Source organism: Podarcis liolepis (genome assembly GCF_965112155.1).
Source record: "Podarcis liolepis genome assembly, chromosome: 3".
Lineage (NCBI taxonomy): Eukaryota > Metazoa > Chordata > Lepidosauria > Squamata > Lacertidae > Podarcis > Podarcis liolepis.
Window position 1 is genome coordinate 125,068,537 of NC_139557.1, and position 12,369 is coordinate 125,080,905.

A 12,369-nucleotide genomic window follows, 5' to 3' on the forward strand; every position below is an offset into this window, starting at 1 on the left:
CAGCAGATCTAGACTTTAAAGTTCCTAGGTTGGGGGGAGAGGGCTTGGGGCTTTTGGGGGGTGACGGGAGGGAGGTCGGGGTGCTGGGAGCATGTGGGGCCTGTCAGAGTGTGGGTGCGACTGAGACCCCCCCCAGCATCTTCTGGAGGGGCTAATCTCTCCCTATCAGCCAAGGCCACGCGAAGCCTTGCAAACTGCTTTCCCACAATAGAACGGCCGCCCTGTGCAAGTGCGTTGCTTCAGATTGTGAACGTTGTGGTTGCAAATTCGAGGTCGTTCCCTTGACTGGCGTCCTTGTTGGCGAGGCGGGTGGGTGGGGGTGGGGAGGGCCGGACGACACACACACACACAGGACTGACCCAGTTCCTTCTTCTTCCTCCCTCCCTCCCTGCCAGGCCATCAAGGCCCTGAAGGAGGAGAGCATTCAGACGGTGCTGATCAACCCCAACATTGCCACTGTGCAGACCTCGAAAGGCCTGGCGGACAAAGTCTACTTCCTGCCCATCACCCCCGACTACGTGGCTCAGGTGAGCTGAGCTCCCCCCCCCCGTGGAATGGTAGAATTCAGAGGGACACGCAAAGGGCATCTAGCCCAACCAGCTGCAACTGGTCTACTGAGTCATCTGGAGGCAGCAAGTCGTGGCCGCTGCTACCCCTCTGCTCCAAGAATTTGTGCCATCCTCTTCTAAATCTGTCCAGATTGGTGGACCTCACTGCCTCTGGTGGCAGCGAGTTCCTCAGTCTAACTCTGCGCTGCATGAAGAAGGGCTTTCTTCTCTCTGTCCAGAACCTTCTGGTATATATATATTTGTTTTTTAACATATCGTTGTCCACAATTATTAAACATACTTTTATATCTTATACAATTTTTTTTACTTCCATCAATCACATTGTTTTCCATTCTTTTCACTTAATTTACATTTCTTACTTTTACTATTACATAAATATCATAACCAGTATCTCTCTTCTTTCTCTTCTTTTTTTAAAAATATTTATTACTTTTCCAACAATTTAAACACTACAAAAAGAAGAACAATACGATACAGTACAAAAACACTACATAACACTAACACATTAAACTAACAAAACAACAAAAACAAAAACAATTTAAAACACATTAAACAATTTCAATATCTTATCTTTCATTCACTTATTTCTCTTCTTTCTCTTCTTTGCAATATTTCATATATTCCTCTTTACAAAACTTCTTGTAGTCCTACTAGTGTAATTGTTGATTACAGTTGCTCTTCAAATAATTTGTATATTTCTACCAATCTTCTGTGAATCTCTGCTCCTGCAGGTTTCGAATCCTTCCTGTCATTTTATCCCATTCTGCGTAGTCCATTAATTTCGCCTGCCATTCTTCTTTCATCGGTTTCTGTCCTGAACCTTCTGATCTTCCTTGGGTGCCCCAGAGTCATACGGTTACGAGAGAGGGAGGGAGAAAAGTATTTCACGTAGCAGGGACTTCAGCAGTGCCTGGGTGGCCCCTAGAGCTTTGGAGAGATGTGTTGCGTTAGGAGACTGCGCCCGTGTGGCAACCTCCTCTGCTCCTCCCTTTTCAGTCCCCTCCTGGTTCTGCAGGAGGAAGGACCTGATCCTTTGCTTGCCTGGCCCGCCTCTTCCCCCAGCTCTGAATCTTCTCCTGCCTCCAACTCTCGCTTCCTGGCCAGCACAGTTCCCCACAAACCTCTGCCCCCCTCGCCCAGGTGAGGCTCCAGCCCCCTTCCCACTGGAGTCCCGCCAGTCCCCGACACCTCCTTCCCCTGCCCCCAGGTCATCAAGAACGAGCGCCCCGATGGGATCCTGCTGACCTTTGGGGGGCAGACGGCCCTGAACTGCGGCGTGGAGCTGACCAAGGCAGGGGTCCTGGAGCGCTACCACGTCCGCGTCCTGGGCACTCCGGTGACCTCCATCGAGATGACGGAGGACCGCAAGGTCTTTGTGGAGAAGATGGAGGAGATCGGGGAGCACGTGGCGCCCAGCGAGGCCGCCTGCTCCCTCGAACAGGTGAGGGGGCTCGCGCAGGGTGACCACCTTCAGGCTCAAGGCTGGCCTTTCCTTTGCGGGGGGGGGTGTCCCCAAGGCGGGTGGGGGGCTTGTTCCTGTGGGAAGAAGGTCTGGAAGAGGCCTGCTGGCTTCTCTTTGTCAAGGGGGGCTTTGAAAATCAGGGGGCGGGGAGGCTGCTATATCTGAGTGGCTACAAAGGGGCAGAGGTGTCCATCCCCCCTAAACACACACACTGCCCCCAGATGATAATGATAATTATTATTATTATTATTATTATTATTATTATTTATTTATTTATTTATTTATTTATTTATTTATTTGTTTGTACCCCCCCGTCCATCTGGCTGGGTTTCCCCAGCCACTCTGGGTGGCTTCCAACAAAGATTAAAAATACATCAAAATGTCACACATTTAAAACTTCCCTGAACAGATGTTTTCTAAATGTCAGGTAGTTGTTTATTTATTTGACATCTGGTGGGAGGGAGTTCCGCAGGGCGGGCACCACCACCGAAAAGGCCCTCTGCTTGGTTCCCTGTATAACTTGGCTTCTAACAGCGAGGGAACCGCCAGAAGGCCCTCTGTGCTGGACCGAGGCTGTTTAGGGCTTTAAAGGTCAGCACCAACACTTTCAATTGTGCTCGGAAACGTACTGGGAGCCAATGTAGGTCTTTCTGACCGGTGTTATGTGGTCTCTGCAGCCGCTCCCAGTCACCAGTCTAGGTGCCGCATTCTGGATTAGTTGTAGTTTCCGAGTCACCTTCAAAGGTAGCCCCACATAGAGTGCATTGCAGTAGTCCAAGTGGGAGATAACCAGAGCATGCACCACTCTGGCGAGACAGTCTGCGGGCAGGGAGGGTCTCATCCTGCGTACCAGATGGAGCTGGTAAACAGCTGCCCTGGACACAGAATTGACCTGCGCCTCCATGGACAGCTGTGAGTCCAGAATGACTCCCAGGCTGCACACCTCGTCCTTCAGGGGCACAGTTACCCCATTCAGGACCAGGGAATCCCCCACACCCGCCTGCATTCTGTCCCCCCAAAACAGTACTTCTGTCTTGTCAGGATTCTACCTCAGTCCGTTCGCAGTGTGAATGGACTCCGAGAACTTGTGTCTGTAAGGACTGGCTGACGTATTCCTTCCACTGCACAATGTGATTTTACCTATTAAAATGCTGGGTCTGGGGGCACTGCAGGGAGCCCACAGCGGCTTCCTGGGCACTGGCTGGAGGTGCCCTTCGCTGGGCACCCTTGGGGCCCTCCTGGAGGAGGCCGGGCCCCTCACTGCTTCCTCCCCCCCCAGGCGCAGGCGGCGGCTGAGAGGCTGGGCTACCCGGTGCTGGTGCGCTCTGCCTACGCGCTGGGCGGCCTGGGCTCCGGCTTTGCCAACGGGCGAGAGGAGCTGACGGCGCTGGTGAGCCAGGCCTTTGCCCACACCTCCCAAGTGCTGGTGGACAAGTCCCTCAAGGGCTGGAAGGAGATCGAGTACGAGGTGGTGCGGGACGCCTACGACAACTGCGTCACGGTAAGCGGCGGGGTGGGGTGGGGTGGTCGTTGGGTACGAGGAGGCAGGGCTGGCGCTCGCAGGACCCGGTTGGTCCTCACCTGTTGGATCTCTGTCTGGAAGCAGGTCTGGGCAAGTCTCTAATGGTTCCTAGAAGTGAAAGGAAATCACAGCTAAAGGATCCCCAAGAGAGATCCCTAAAAGGTTGTGGGCTCTGTGTCCTTGGAGGTTTTTAAGCAGAGGTTGGGGGGACCGCCTGGCACTGAGACTTCTGCATTGCAGGGGTTGGACTAGATGACCCCTGGAGGTCCCTTCCAACACGATTCTACAATTCTATGATCTCTACTTAAAAGCTTCCTTTGAAGGAGATTTCCCCTCCTCCTCTTTCTTTGAGAAAATTTCTTTAGCATTTATAAAGAGAGATGATAATAATAATAATAATAATAATAATAATAATAATAATAATAATAACAATAATAATAATAATAATAAATAATTTACTTATTTATACCCCACTTATCTGGCTGGGCTTCCCCAGCCACTCTGGGCGGCTTCCAACCAAATATTAAAATACAGTAAAATACAGATACAAAGATTATTATCATTTCTCTTTTTTGCCCAGACTAAAACATTTACAGCGGAGCCCTGGTTCTCGTTCTGCTTAGTTGATGAACAAATTGGCTCCCGAACACTGAAAACCCGGAATTAAGTGTTCTGGTTTTTGAACGTTTTTCAAAAGCCAAACGCCCAGTGCAGCTGTCAGCTATTGTTTCCAGGACTCCTGTGTCAATTGGAAGCCGTGCCTTGGTTTTCGAACGTTTTGGAAGTCGAATGGACTTGCAGAATTGATTGCGTTCTAGAACCAAGCTACCACTGTATCTAGGTACAATAAAAACAGATCCAATGGGAAAGAAAAGAAAGAGAAAAAAGAAATGGATAAAAAGAGATGGAAGGATTAAAAGAGAGAGAAATAAAGTTAAGAAACAAAGAAATTTCCGAGTCTTCATCTGCCAGCTCTAGATAGACCTTATTCGATGTCACCCACTGCCGGAACAGCTTGTGTGGTGGGAGGGGCATGTTTGTGCCCCAGAAGGGCCCCCCTCTTCCTACCTGCCTCACCTGCTCTCCCCCCCCATCCAGGTGTGCAACATGGAGAACCTGGACCCCCTGGGCATCCACACGGGGGAGTCCATTGTGGTGGCCCCCAGCCAGACGCTCAACGACCGCGAGTACAACCTCCTGCGCACCACGGCCATCAAGGTGGTGCGCCACCTGGGCATCGTGGGCGAGTGCAACATCCAGTATGCCCTGAACCCTGAATCTGAGCAGGTGAGACCCAGCAGGTGGGGTGGGGCGGGGTGGCTGCCCTGTGGCTGAGCAGCGCATGGCGGCTTCTGCCCTCTCTGGCCCCCGGCTGAGCCTGCTCAGACCCCCTTGCCCCTTTTGGGGGCTGGGTCTGCTGCCGCAACCTTCTCTTTTGCCCCCCACCCGCAGTACTACATCATCGAGGTGAATGCCCGGCTGTCGCGAAGCTCAGCGCTGGCCAGCAAGGCCACCGGCTACCCCTTGGCGTATGTGGCTGCCAAGCTGGCATTGGGCATCCCTCTGCCTGTCCTCAGGTAATGCTCGCCCTGGGCTGGGGCAATGCTCTGCCCAATCCCGGCTGGGGTGGGGGGCTTGCTGCTCACGGGATCCGAGGGTCCTTCACTGCTTGAGCATCTTGTGGATCAAAATTTGCTTTCCTTGCAAGAAGCTTCCCTTGAAACACAGAAGCGGCTGGATTGTGTCTTGCTCACGCCTGGGCTTTAGCTGTCCTTGCCGTCTTGCCCTCGCTTGGCACCAAAGACGGTGCCAGGCAAGGCTCCCTGGGGAGAGCTTTCCACAAACGGGGTCGTGGGTTCGAGTCCTGCCTTGCAGGCGGTTGGTTGGGGTCCCTTCCAACTGTACGCTTCTCTGCCCCAGGAACTCTGTCACCAACTCCACCACCGCCTGCTTTGAGCCCAGCCTGGATTACTGCGTGGTCAAGATCCCGCGCTGGGACCTCAGCAAGTTTCTGCGCGTCAGCACCAAGATTGGCAGCTCCATGAAGAGTGTGGGTGAGCGGGGGGGGGGGGGTGTCCCTGGGAGACCCGGCTGGGCTCCTTCGCTTTGCACCTGCTGCTTCTGAGATGCTAAAGAGTCAGGATTTGGTCCTGGCACTTGCAGGCTTCCTGATTCCGTGACGCTGCCCCCTCCTTTTCCCTTTCGCGGGTCTAGAACTGTAAGTTAAGAGCATGAGCCCTGGACTAGCACAGACCTGGAGTCGGGACTGGAGTCAGATGCAGTTCAGCGCCAGGCAGCAGAGTCTCTTGTCAGCAAAGTTAACTCTTTATTCAAGGAGACAACTTCCAGCAGGTCTTGCCCCTAGAGAGCAGCTTCCAGGACTGAGCCTTCCACCCTCCGAAGGCTCCTCTCTCAGGTGTTTCCCCAGCAGACTCAAAACTGCACCTGGGCCCCTCTGGCCTCTGTTCTGCCCTCCTAGTGATCCTGCACGAGACCAGTGGGGAGGGAGACTCCCACGATTGGTCAGCAGCCTCTTGACCCCCCCCCCCTCTGCTTCAGCCTCAAAGTCTGAACTGCTTCCTGTCGCCAACTCTGTTGCCCCTTCCGCACCCCCCTCCCATCTTCTCCCTTGGATCTTGCTCACTTCCTTGGTTTAGAGTAGTGTTCCCAAAGCAAGGAAGGATTGGATCCTGATTAATAAAATACACATGAGACTTGACCCAGCAAGACTCTGGGAGGAGTGCGCATAATAATAATTCCTCTCTACCCCTTGGCCCAGGTCGTTTTATTCACAAAAGAACTTTTTACACAGATTTCCTCTGAGCATTTCAAAAACCCCCACGTGGGGACAAAGTTAAAAGTACAAAGAGCTAATTTCCTACTTGAGCATGCATATGCAATTCAGAGGAAATGAAAGAGGAAGCGAAGAGGAATGCTTTTAGGAAACCCCGGAGGTCATAAATAGGAGAGGACGGAAGGATGGCAAGGAAAGAGTATTTACGATTACGATTATGATATCTTTATTGTCATTGTTCCATGCAGAACAATGAAATAGAAAAACTACATAAAAACTACATAAAATTACATAAAAACTACATAAAACTACATAAAAACTACATAAAACATTCCAAAACCCCTAAAAACCCTAAAACCCCATTTTAAAATACACTATACTATAGAGACCCCTTGTGAACTCTCTTCCTCTTAAGATCCACCTAAAGATTCACAACTACATCAGAGTAGCCTACTATCTTTACGTACTGAGGATGCCTGGTGAAGCAACTGGCCTGCGTATTTAGAATGCTTATATGTGCCTGTCAGGTGTAGAGAACGCAAATGGCAGAGGCTTTTGGGATTCGATCAGAAATTATTGTCAAGGACTCAAACCCAGTCAAGGCAATGCTTTTATTGCTGGCACAGTGGCTTGATGCATACTTTATAATTCCTCATAGTAATCCCATCTGATCACTACAGTTTCGCACCTGCCTCACCCGCTTTGGGGAACAGGCTCCCTTCCGGATCATTTGATAACTTGCATCTTGCCCCCCCCTTTCTTTCCTGCCCCCCCCCCCCGGCAGGCGAGGTGATGGCGATTGGGCGCAGCTTTGAAGAGGCTTTCCAGAAGGCTCTGCGCATGGTGGATGAGAACTGCGTGGGCTTTGACCACACTGTGAAGCCTGCCTCAGACATGGTAAGGGGGTCCGGGTGGCTGGAGAGGGTCCGGCTGCCCTCCTGGCCAGACTGTGCCTGCCCCACCGGGCCCAGAGCCCTAACCCTCTCTGCCTGCCCCCTCCCTTCTCCCGACCCGCAGGAGCTGGAGACCCCCACCGACAAGCGCATCTTTGTCCTGGCGGCCGCCCTGCGGGCCGGCTACTCCATCGAGCGCCTCTACGAGCTGACCAAGATTGACCGCTGGTTCCTGCACAAGATGAAGAACATCACGGACCACGCCCTGTGCCTGGAGTCCTACCGCCAGGCCGAGCCGGGCTCCATGCCCCCCGCCGTCCTCAAGCTGGCCAAGCAGCTCGGCTTCTCAGACAAGCAGGTGGCGCAAGCTGTGCTCAGGTACCGGGAGGTCTGCCCCCCCCCAATCCAGCCAGGAGCGGCAGCCCCCTCTTCCCCTGTGGGGAAGGGCAAGGGAGGGAGGGAGGCAGGGAGGGCATCACTGCAGGCCTGAGTGCCAGGGTGCCAGCATGTTTGGCACTTCTTTCAGCTGACCCGGGACAATGGAATCATAGAAGGGACACCCAAGGGTCATCCAGCCCAACCCGCTACAATGCCGAAATCTCAGGGAAAGATGCTGCGGCTCATGGGAGTTGTCATCCAAGCCACCTAGAGGGCGCCAGGTTGGCCATGGCTGAGCTAGGCCAAAAGATGGGTTTTTAGGGACCCCCAAGGGCTATCTAGTCCAGCCCCCTGCAATGCAGCAATGGCAGCTCAAGAATCCCTGACAAATGGCAGTCCCACTGCTGTTCGAAAACCTTCAGCGAAGGAGAGTTTGCCCCCTTCCAACGCCATCGGTTCCACTGCCAAGCAGCTCTTCCCATCAGAAGTGTTCTTCTAATGTTTAGTCGGAATCTCCTTTCTTGTAACTTGGCTCTGTTGGTAATAATAATAATAATAATAATAATAATATATTTATACCCTGCCCATCTGGCTGGGTTTCCCCAGCCACTCTGGGCAGCTTCTAACAAAGTATTAAAATACAATAGTCTGTCAAACATTAAAAGCTTCCCTAAACAGGGCTGCCTTCAGATGTCTTCTAAAAGTCTGGTAGTTGTTGTTCTCTTTGACATCTGATGGGAGGGCGTTCCACAGGGCAGGTGCCACCACCAAGAAGGCCCTCTGCCTGGTTCCCTGTAGCTTTGCTTCTCGCAATGAGGGAACCACCAGAAGGCCGTCAGTGCTAGACCCCAGTGTCCGGGCAGAACGATGGGGGTGGAGATGCTCCTTCAGGTATACAGGACCGAGGCCGTTTAGGGCTTTCAAGGTCAGCACCAACACTTTGAATTGTGCTCGGAATTCAGGTCCTTCTCTCTGAAGCAGCAGAAAACAAACTTGCTCCCTCTTCCATGGGGCAGCCCCTCAGGTATGAGACACTAGAGCCATCTGGCAATATTGGAAGGGCTGCCCCATGGAAGAGGGAGCAAGCTTGTTTTCTCCTGCTCTGGAGGGTAGGACTTGAACCCATGGCTTTGAGTGACAAGAAAGGAGATTCTGACTCAACAGATGGAAAAACTTTATGAAGGTGAGCTGTTTGATCCCAGGCGCCATGGCTGGCAGCATCTCCTGGCAAGGGGAGGGAAGGCCCCTTTTCAAAATCCCGGCCGACCGGTGCTGCCAGTCAGAGCTGGCAGACCTTGAGCAGAAGCCCCTGGCTCAGGCATTACAAGAGAACTTTTCCTCTCCCAGCACGGAGCTGGCCGTCCGCAAGATGCGCCACGACCTGAAGATTCTGCCGGTGGTCAAGCAGATTGACACGGTGGCAGCCGAGTGGCCGGCCCAGACCAACTACCTCTACCTGAGCTACAACGGGACGGAGCACGACCTGGCCTTCCGCGAGCCCCACGTCATGGTCATCGGCTCCGGCGTCTACCGCATCGGCAGCAGCGTGGAGTTCGACTGGTGCGCAGTGGGGTGCATCCAGGAACTGCGCAAGGTGAGCCTCTTCCCCACATCTCCCTCCTGCCCCATCTGGCCTTTGTATTTCACAGAATTGTAGGGTTGAAAGGGACCCCCAAGGGACATCTAGTCCAACCCCCTGCAAGGCAGGAATCACAGCTAAAGCATCCCTGGCAGAGGGCCATCTAGCCTCTGCCTAAAAACCTCCAAGGAAGGAGATACCCCAGGGAGACCGTGTAGCGTTCCCAAAGCAAGGAAGGATTGGACTCTGATTAATAGAATACACACAAGGCTTGACCAGCAAGACTCTGGGAGGAGGTTCCAATAATAATAATCCGTCCACCCCTCGGCCCAGGTCGTTTTATTCACAAAAGAACTTTTTACACAGTGTTCGTAAGAACCAGTCAGACTTCCTCTGAGCATTTTAAAAAAAACCACGTGGGGACAAAGTTAAAGTTTAAACTACAAAGAGCTAATTTGAGCATGCATACGTAGTTCAGAGTAAATAAAAGAGGAAGCCAGGAGGAATGCTTTTAGGAAACCCCAGAGGTCATAAACAGGAGAGACAGGATGGCAGTATTTACCATCTCCTTGTGAACTCTCTTCCTGGCCCTTAAGATCCACCTAAAGATTCACAAACTACATCAAAGCTACCTTCTATCTTTATGTACTGAGGATGCCTGATGAAGCAACTGGCCTGTGTTTCAGAATGCTTATATGTGCCTGTCAGGCGTAGAGAAAGCAAATGGCAAAGGTGCAGAGGCTTGTGGGATTCGATCAGAAACCACTGTCAAGGACTCAAACCCAGTGAAGGCAATGCTTTCATTGCTGACACAATGGCTTGTTCCATATTTCATAATTCCTCATAGCAATCCCACCTGACCCCCACACTCTGGATATTTGCACCCCTACAAGACCGTTCCACAGTCAAGCAACACTTGCCTTCAGAAAGTTCTTCCTGATGTTTAGTCTGAATACCTTTTGTGTAACTTGAAGCCTTTGGAGCGGAAGAAAACAAACTGGCTCCCTTTTCTGTTCGACATCCCTTCATCCCTTTCATAAATAAAACCATGCATCTATTATAAAACATCAACACTGGGGCTGAACTCTGAGTGGCATCCATATCCGATATGTTTTCACCTAAATTTCTCCTAAATGCAGCCGATGGGGAGGATGTTATATCTCAGTCTGGAGGGTGTTCCATAAATGGGGAGCCACCACTGAGAAGGCCCTGTCCTGTCCCTTGTCCCCATTGTGAGCATCACACTGGCTGTCTCTGGGCTTAAGGCTGTGGGTGGCACTGGCGCTAGGGAGGCCCTTCTGTCCGGCCCTCAGGCCATTGATGGTTTGGGGCCGTGTTTCTCATCTGGAGCCCCAGCTGTCAATGGACTACAACTCCCATCACCCTGAACTAGCCAGCAGCACCAGTGGTCAGGGATGATGGGAATTGTAGTCCCAACAACAGCTAGGGACCCAGGTTTGAGAAGCACTCCCTTCGGGTGCTTGAGGCAGCAAGCTCCCAGACCCTGGGGGGTGTGGCAGGACAGGGGGCCGGACCCACAACTAATATTCAGGCTGAGTTCCGGGAGAATGAGCTCGACGCCACGCCTTCCTTCTCTCCTCCGCAGATGGGTTACAAAACCATCATGGTCAACTACAACCCGGAGACGGTCAGCACCGACTATGACATGTGTGACCGGCTCTACTTCGACGAGATGTCCTTCGAGGTGGGTCCCGTCCGTGGGTGGTTATGCCAGGGGATCGGGGCCTCTAACAAGTCTCATCTGTCTTGTAGGGCTTCTCCTCATTTAGTTAACGCTACTCCTCAACCATCCTTTATTTACATAAACAACTACCTGACATTCAGAAGACATCTTAAGGCAGCCCTGTTCAAGGAAGTTTTAATGTGTGACATTTTAGTGTATTTTTGGTCTTTGTTGGAAGCCGCCCAGAGTGGCTGGGGAAACCTAGATGGGCGGGGTACAAGTAATAAATTATTATTATTATTATTATTATTTATTTATTTATTTATTTATTTCACAAAGTCTATATGCTCCTTGTTCATAGGGGCAGGGGACAGACCTCAAAGCAGTTGACAAAAAAAGGAAAGATAGAGCAATAAAAGTATCACTGGGTTGCAGGCCATCATTCAAAGCATACAGAAAATTGCAGCCACAATAGACTGAAACAAGTGGAAACTCACATCCACTCTCCCGGCAGGCTTGTTTAAGCGGGAATGTTTTTTAGCAGGTTCCGAAAAGAGTGCAGTGGTCTCAATAGGCAGGGAGTTCCAAAGCTTCTGTGCTGCTACCCTGAAACATTTGAGTTGTTACTGACGGGGTGCAGCAAGGCCTCCCGTGGGAGTGTGCTATTAAACCTGCAAAACAATGGAATAAAACCTCATAATGATTCTCCCCAAAATGATTTCTGGTGACGGCTGTGTAAAGGACCCCCAAGTGGGTGAAAGGGGCCCCTTCTCTGCAGCTGGAACCGCAGTTGGGCTTTGCAGGAGGGTCTCCTTGGTGCAGCAGCAGGAGGAAGGGAAACCTCGAGCCGCTGTGCCTGACGGGCCTGATCCTGCCCCCCTTGGGATCCTCACTCGGCCACTCCTTCCTCCGCCCCCCAACCAGGTGGTGATGGACATCTACGAGCTGGAGAACCCCGAGGGTGTCATCCTGTCCATGGGGGGCCAGCTGCCCAACAACATTGCCATGGCGCTGCACCGGCAGCAGTGCCGCATCCTGGGGACGTCCCCGGAGGCCATCGACTCGGCCGAGAACCGCTTCAAGTTCTCCCGCCTGCTGGACACCATCAGCATCAGCCAGCCCCTCTGGAAGGAGCTCTCCGACACCGAGGTGAGCTCTGTCCGTGGGCCCAGCGGTCAGCCTGCTCTGCCCCTCGCTGGCCAGGGGGCGGGCGGACCTCTCTCTTGTCTCCAGGCAACCAAGAGGGGTGGGGGAGAGGGTTCGAATCCTGCTTGCGGGCTCCCTGGGTTGGGCATCCGGGTGGCCACTGTGAGAAGGGGGTGGGTTGCCAGTTTTCAAGGCCCAACTCAGTTGGAAAGGGACCCCAAGGAGTCATTGCATTTTAACCTGTATTTTAAATTGGTTCCCCCCCCATTATGTTTTTACTGTAATTTTACTGGTGTTAACTGCCCTGAGTCCGGCTCTGGCCAGGGAGGGCGGGGTATAAAT

General features: G+C 52.3%; 1 protein-coding gene across 2 annotated transcripts in view; it reads left to right on the plus strand.

Annotated features, from left to right (window-relative positions):
* Window positions 1-12,369, plus strand: part of CAD (carbamoyl-phosphate synthetase 2, aspartate transcarbamylase, and dihydroorotase) — a 43,884-nt gene that overhangs the window by 9,780 nt on the left and 21,735 nt on the right. The window contains exons 10-20 of one of the 2 annotated variants that reach the window (XM_083493975.1): window positions 396-527; window positions 1,777-2,010; window positions 3,311-3,532; window positions 4,652-4,840; window positions 5,006-5,130; window positions 5,474-5,607; window positions 7,132-7,244; window positions 7,365-7,618; window positions 8,966-9,212; window positions 10,804-10,902; window positions 11,806-12,030. In XM_083493975.1, the coding sequence (XP_083350101.1) occupies window positions 396-527; window positions 1,777-2,010; window positions 3,311-3,532; window positions 4,652-4,840; window positions 5,006-5,130; window positions 5,474-5,607; window positions 7,132-7,244; window positions 7,365-7,618; window positions 8,966-9,212; window positions 10,804-10,902; window positions 11,806-12,030 (1,974 nt within the window). Of the gene's footprint in view, window positions 1-395; window positions 528-1,776; window positions 2,011-3,310; window positions 3,533-4,651; window positions 4,841-5,005; window positions 5,131-5,473; window positions 5,608-7,131; window positions 7,619-8,965; window positions 9,213-10,803; window positions 10,903-11,805; window positions 12,031-12,369 lie in introns of both variants that reach the window. The other variant, XM_083493974.1, reaches the window with a different exon arrangement.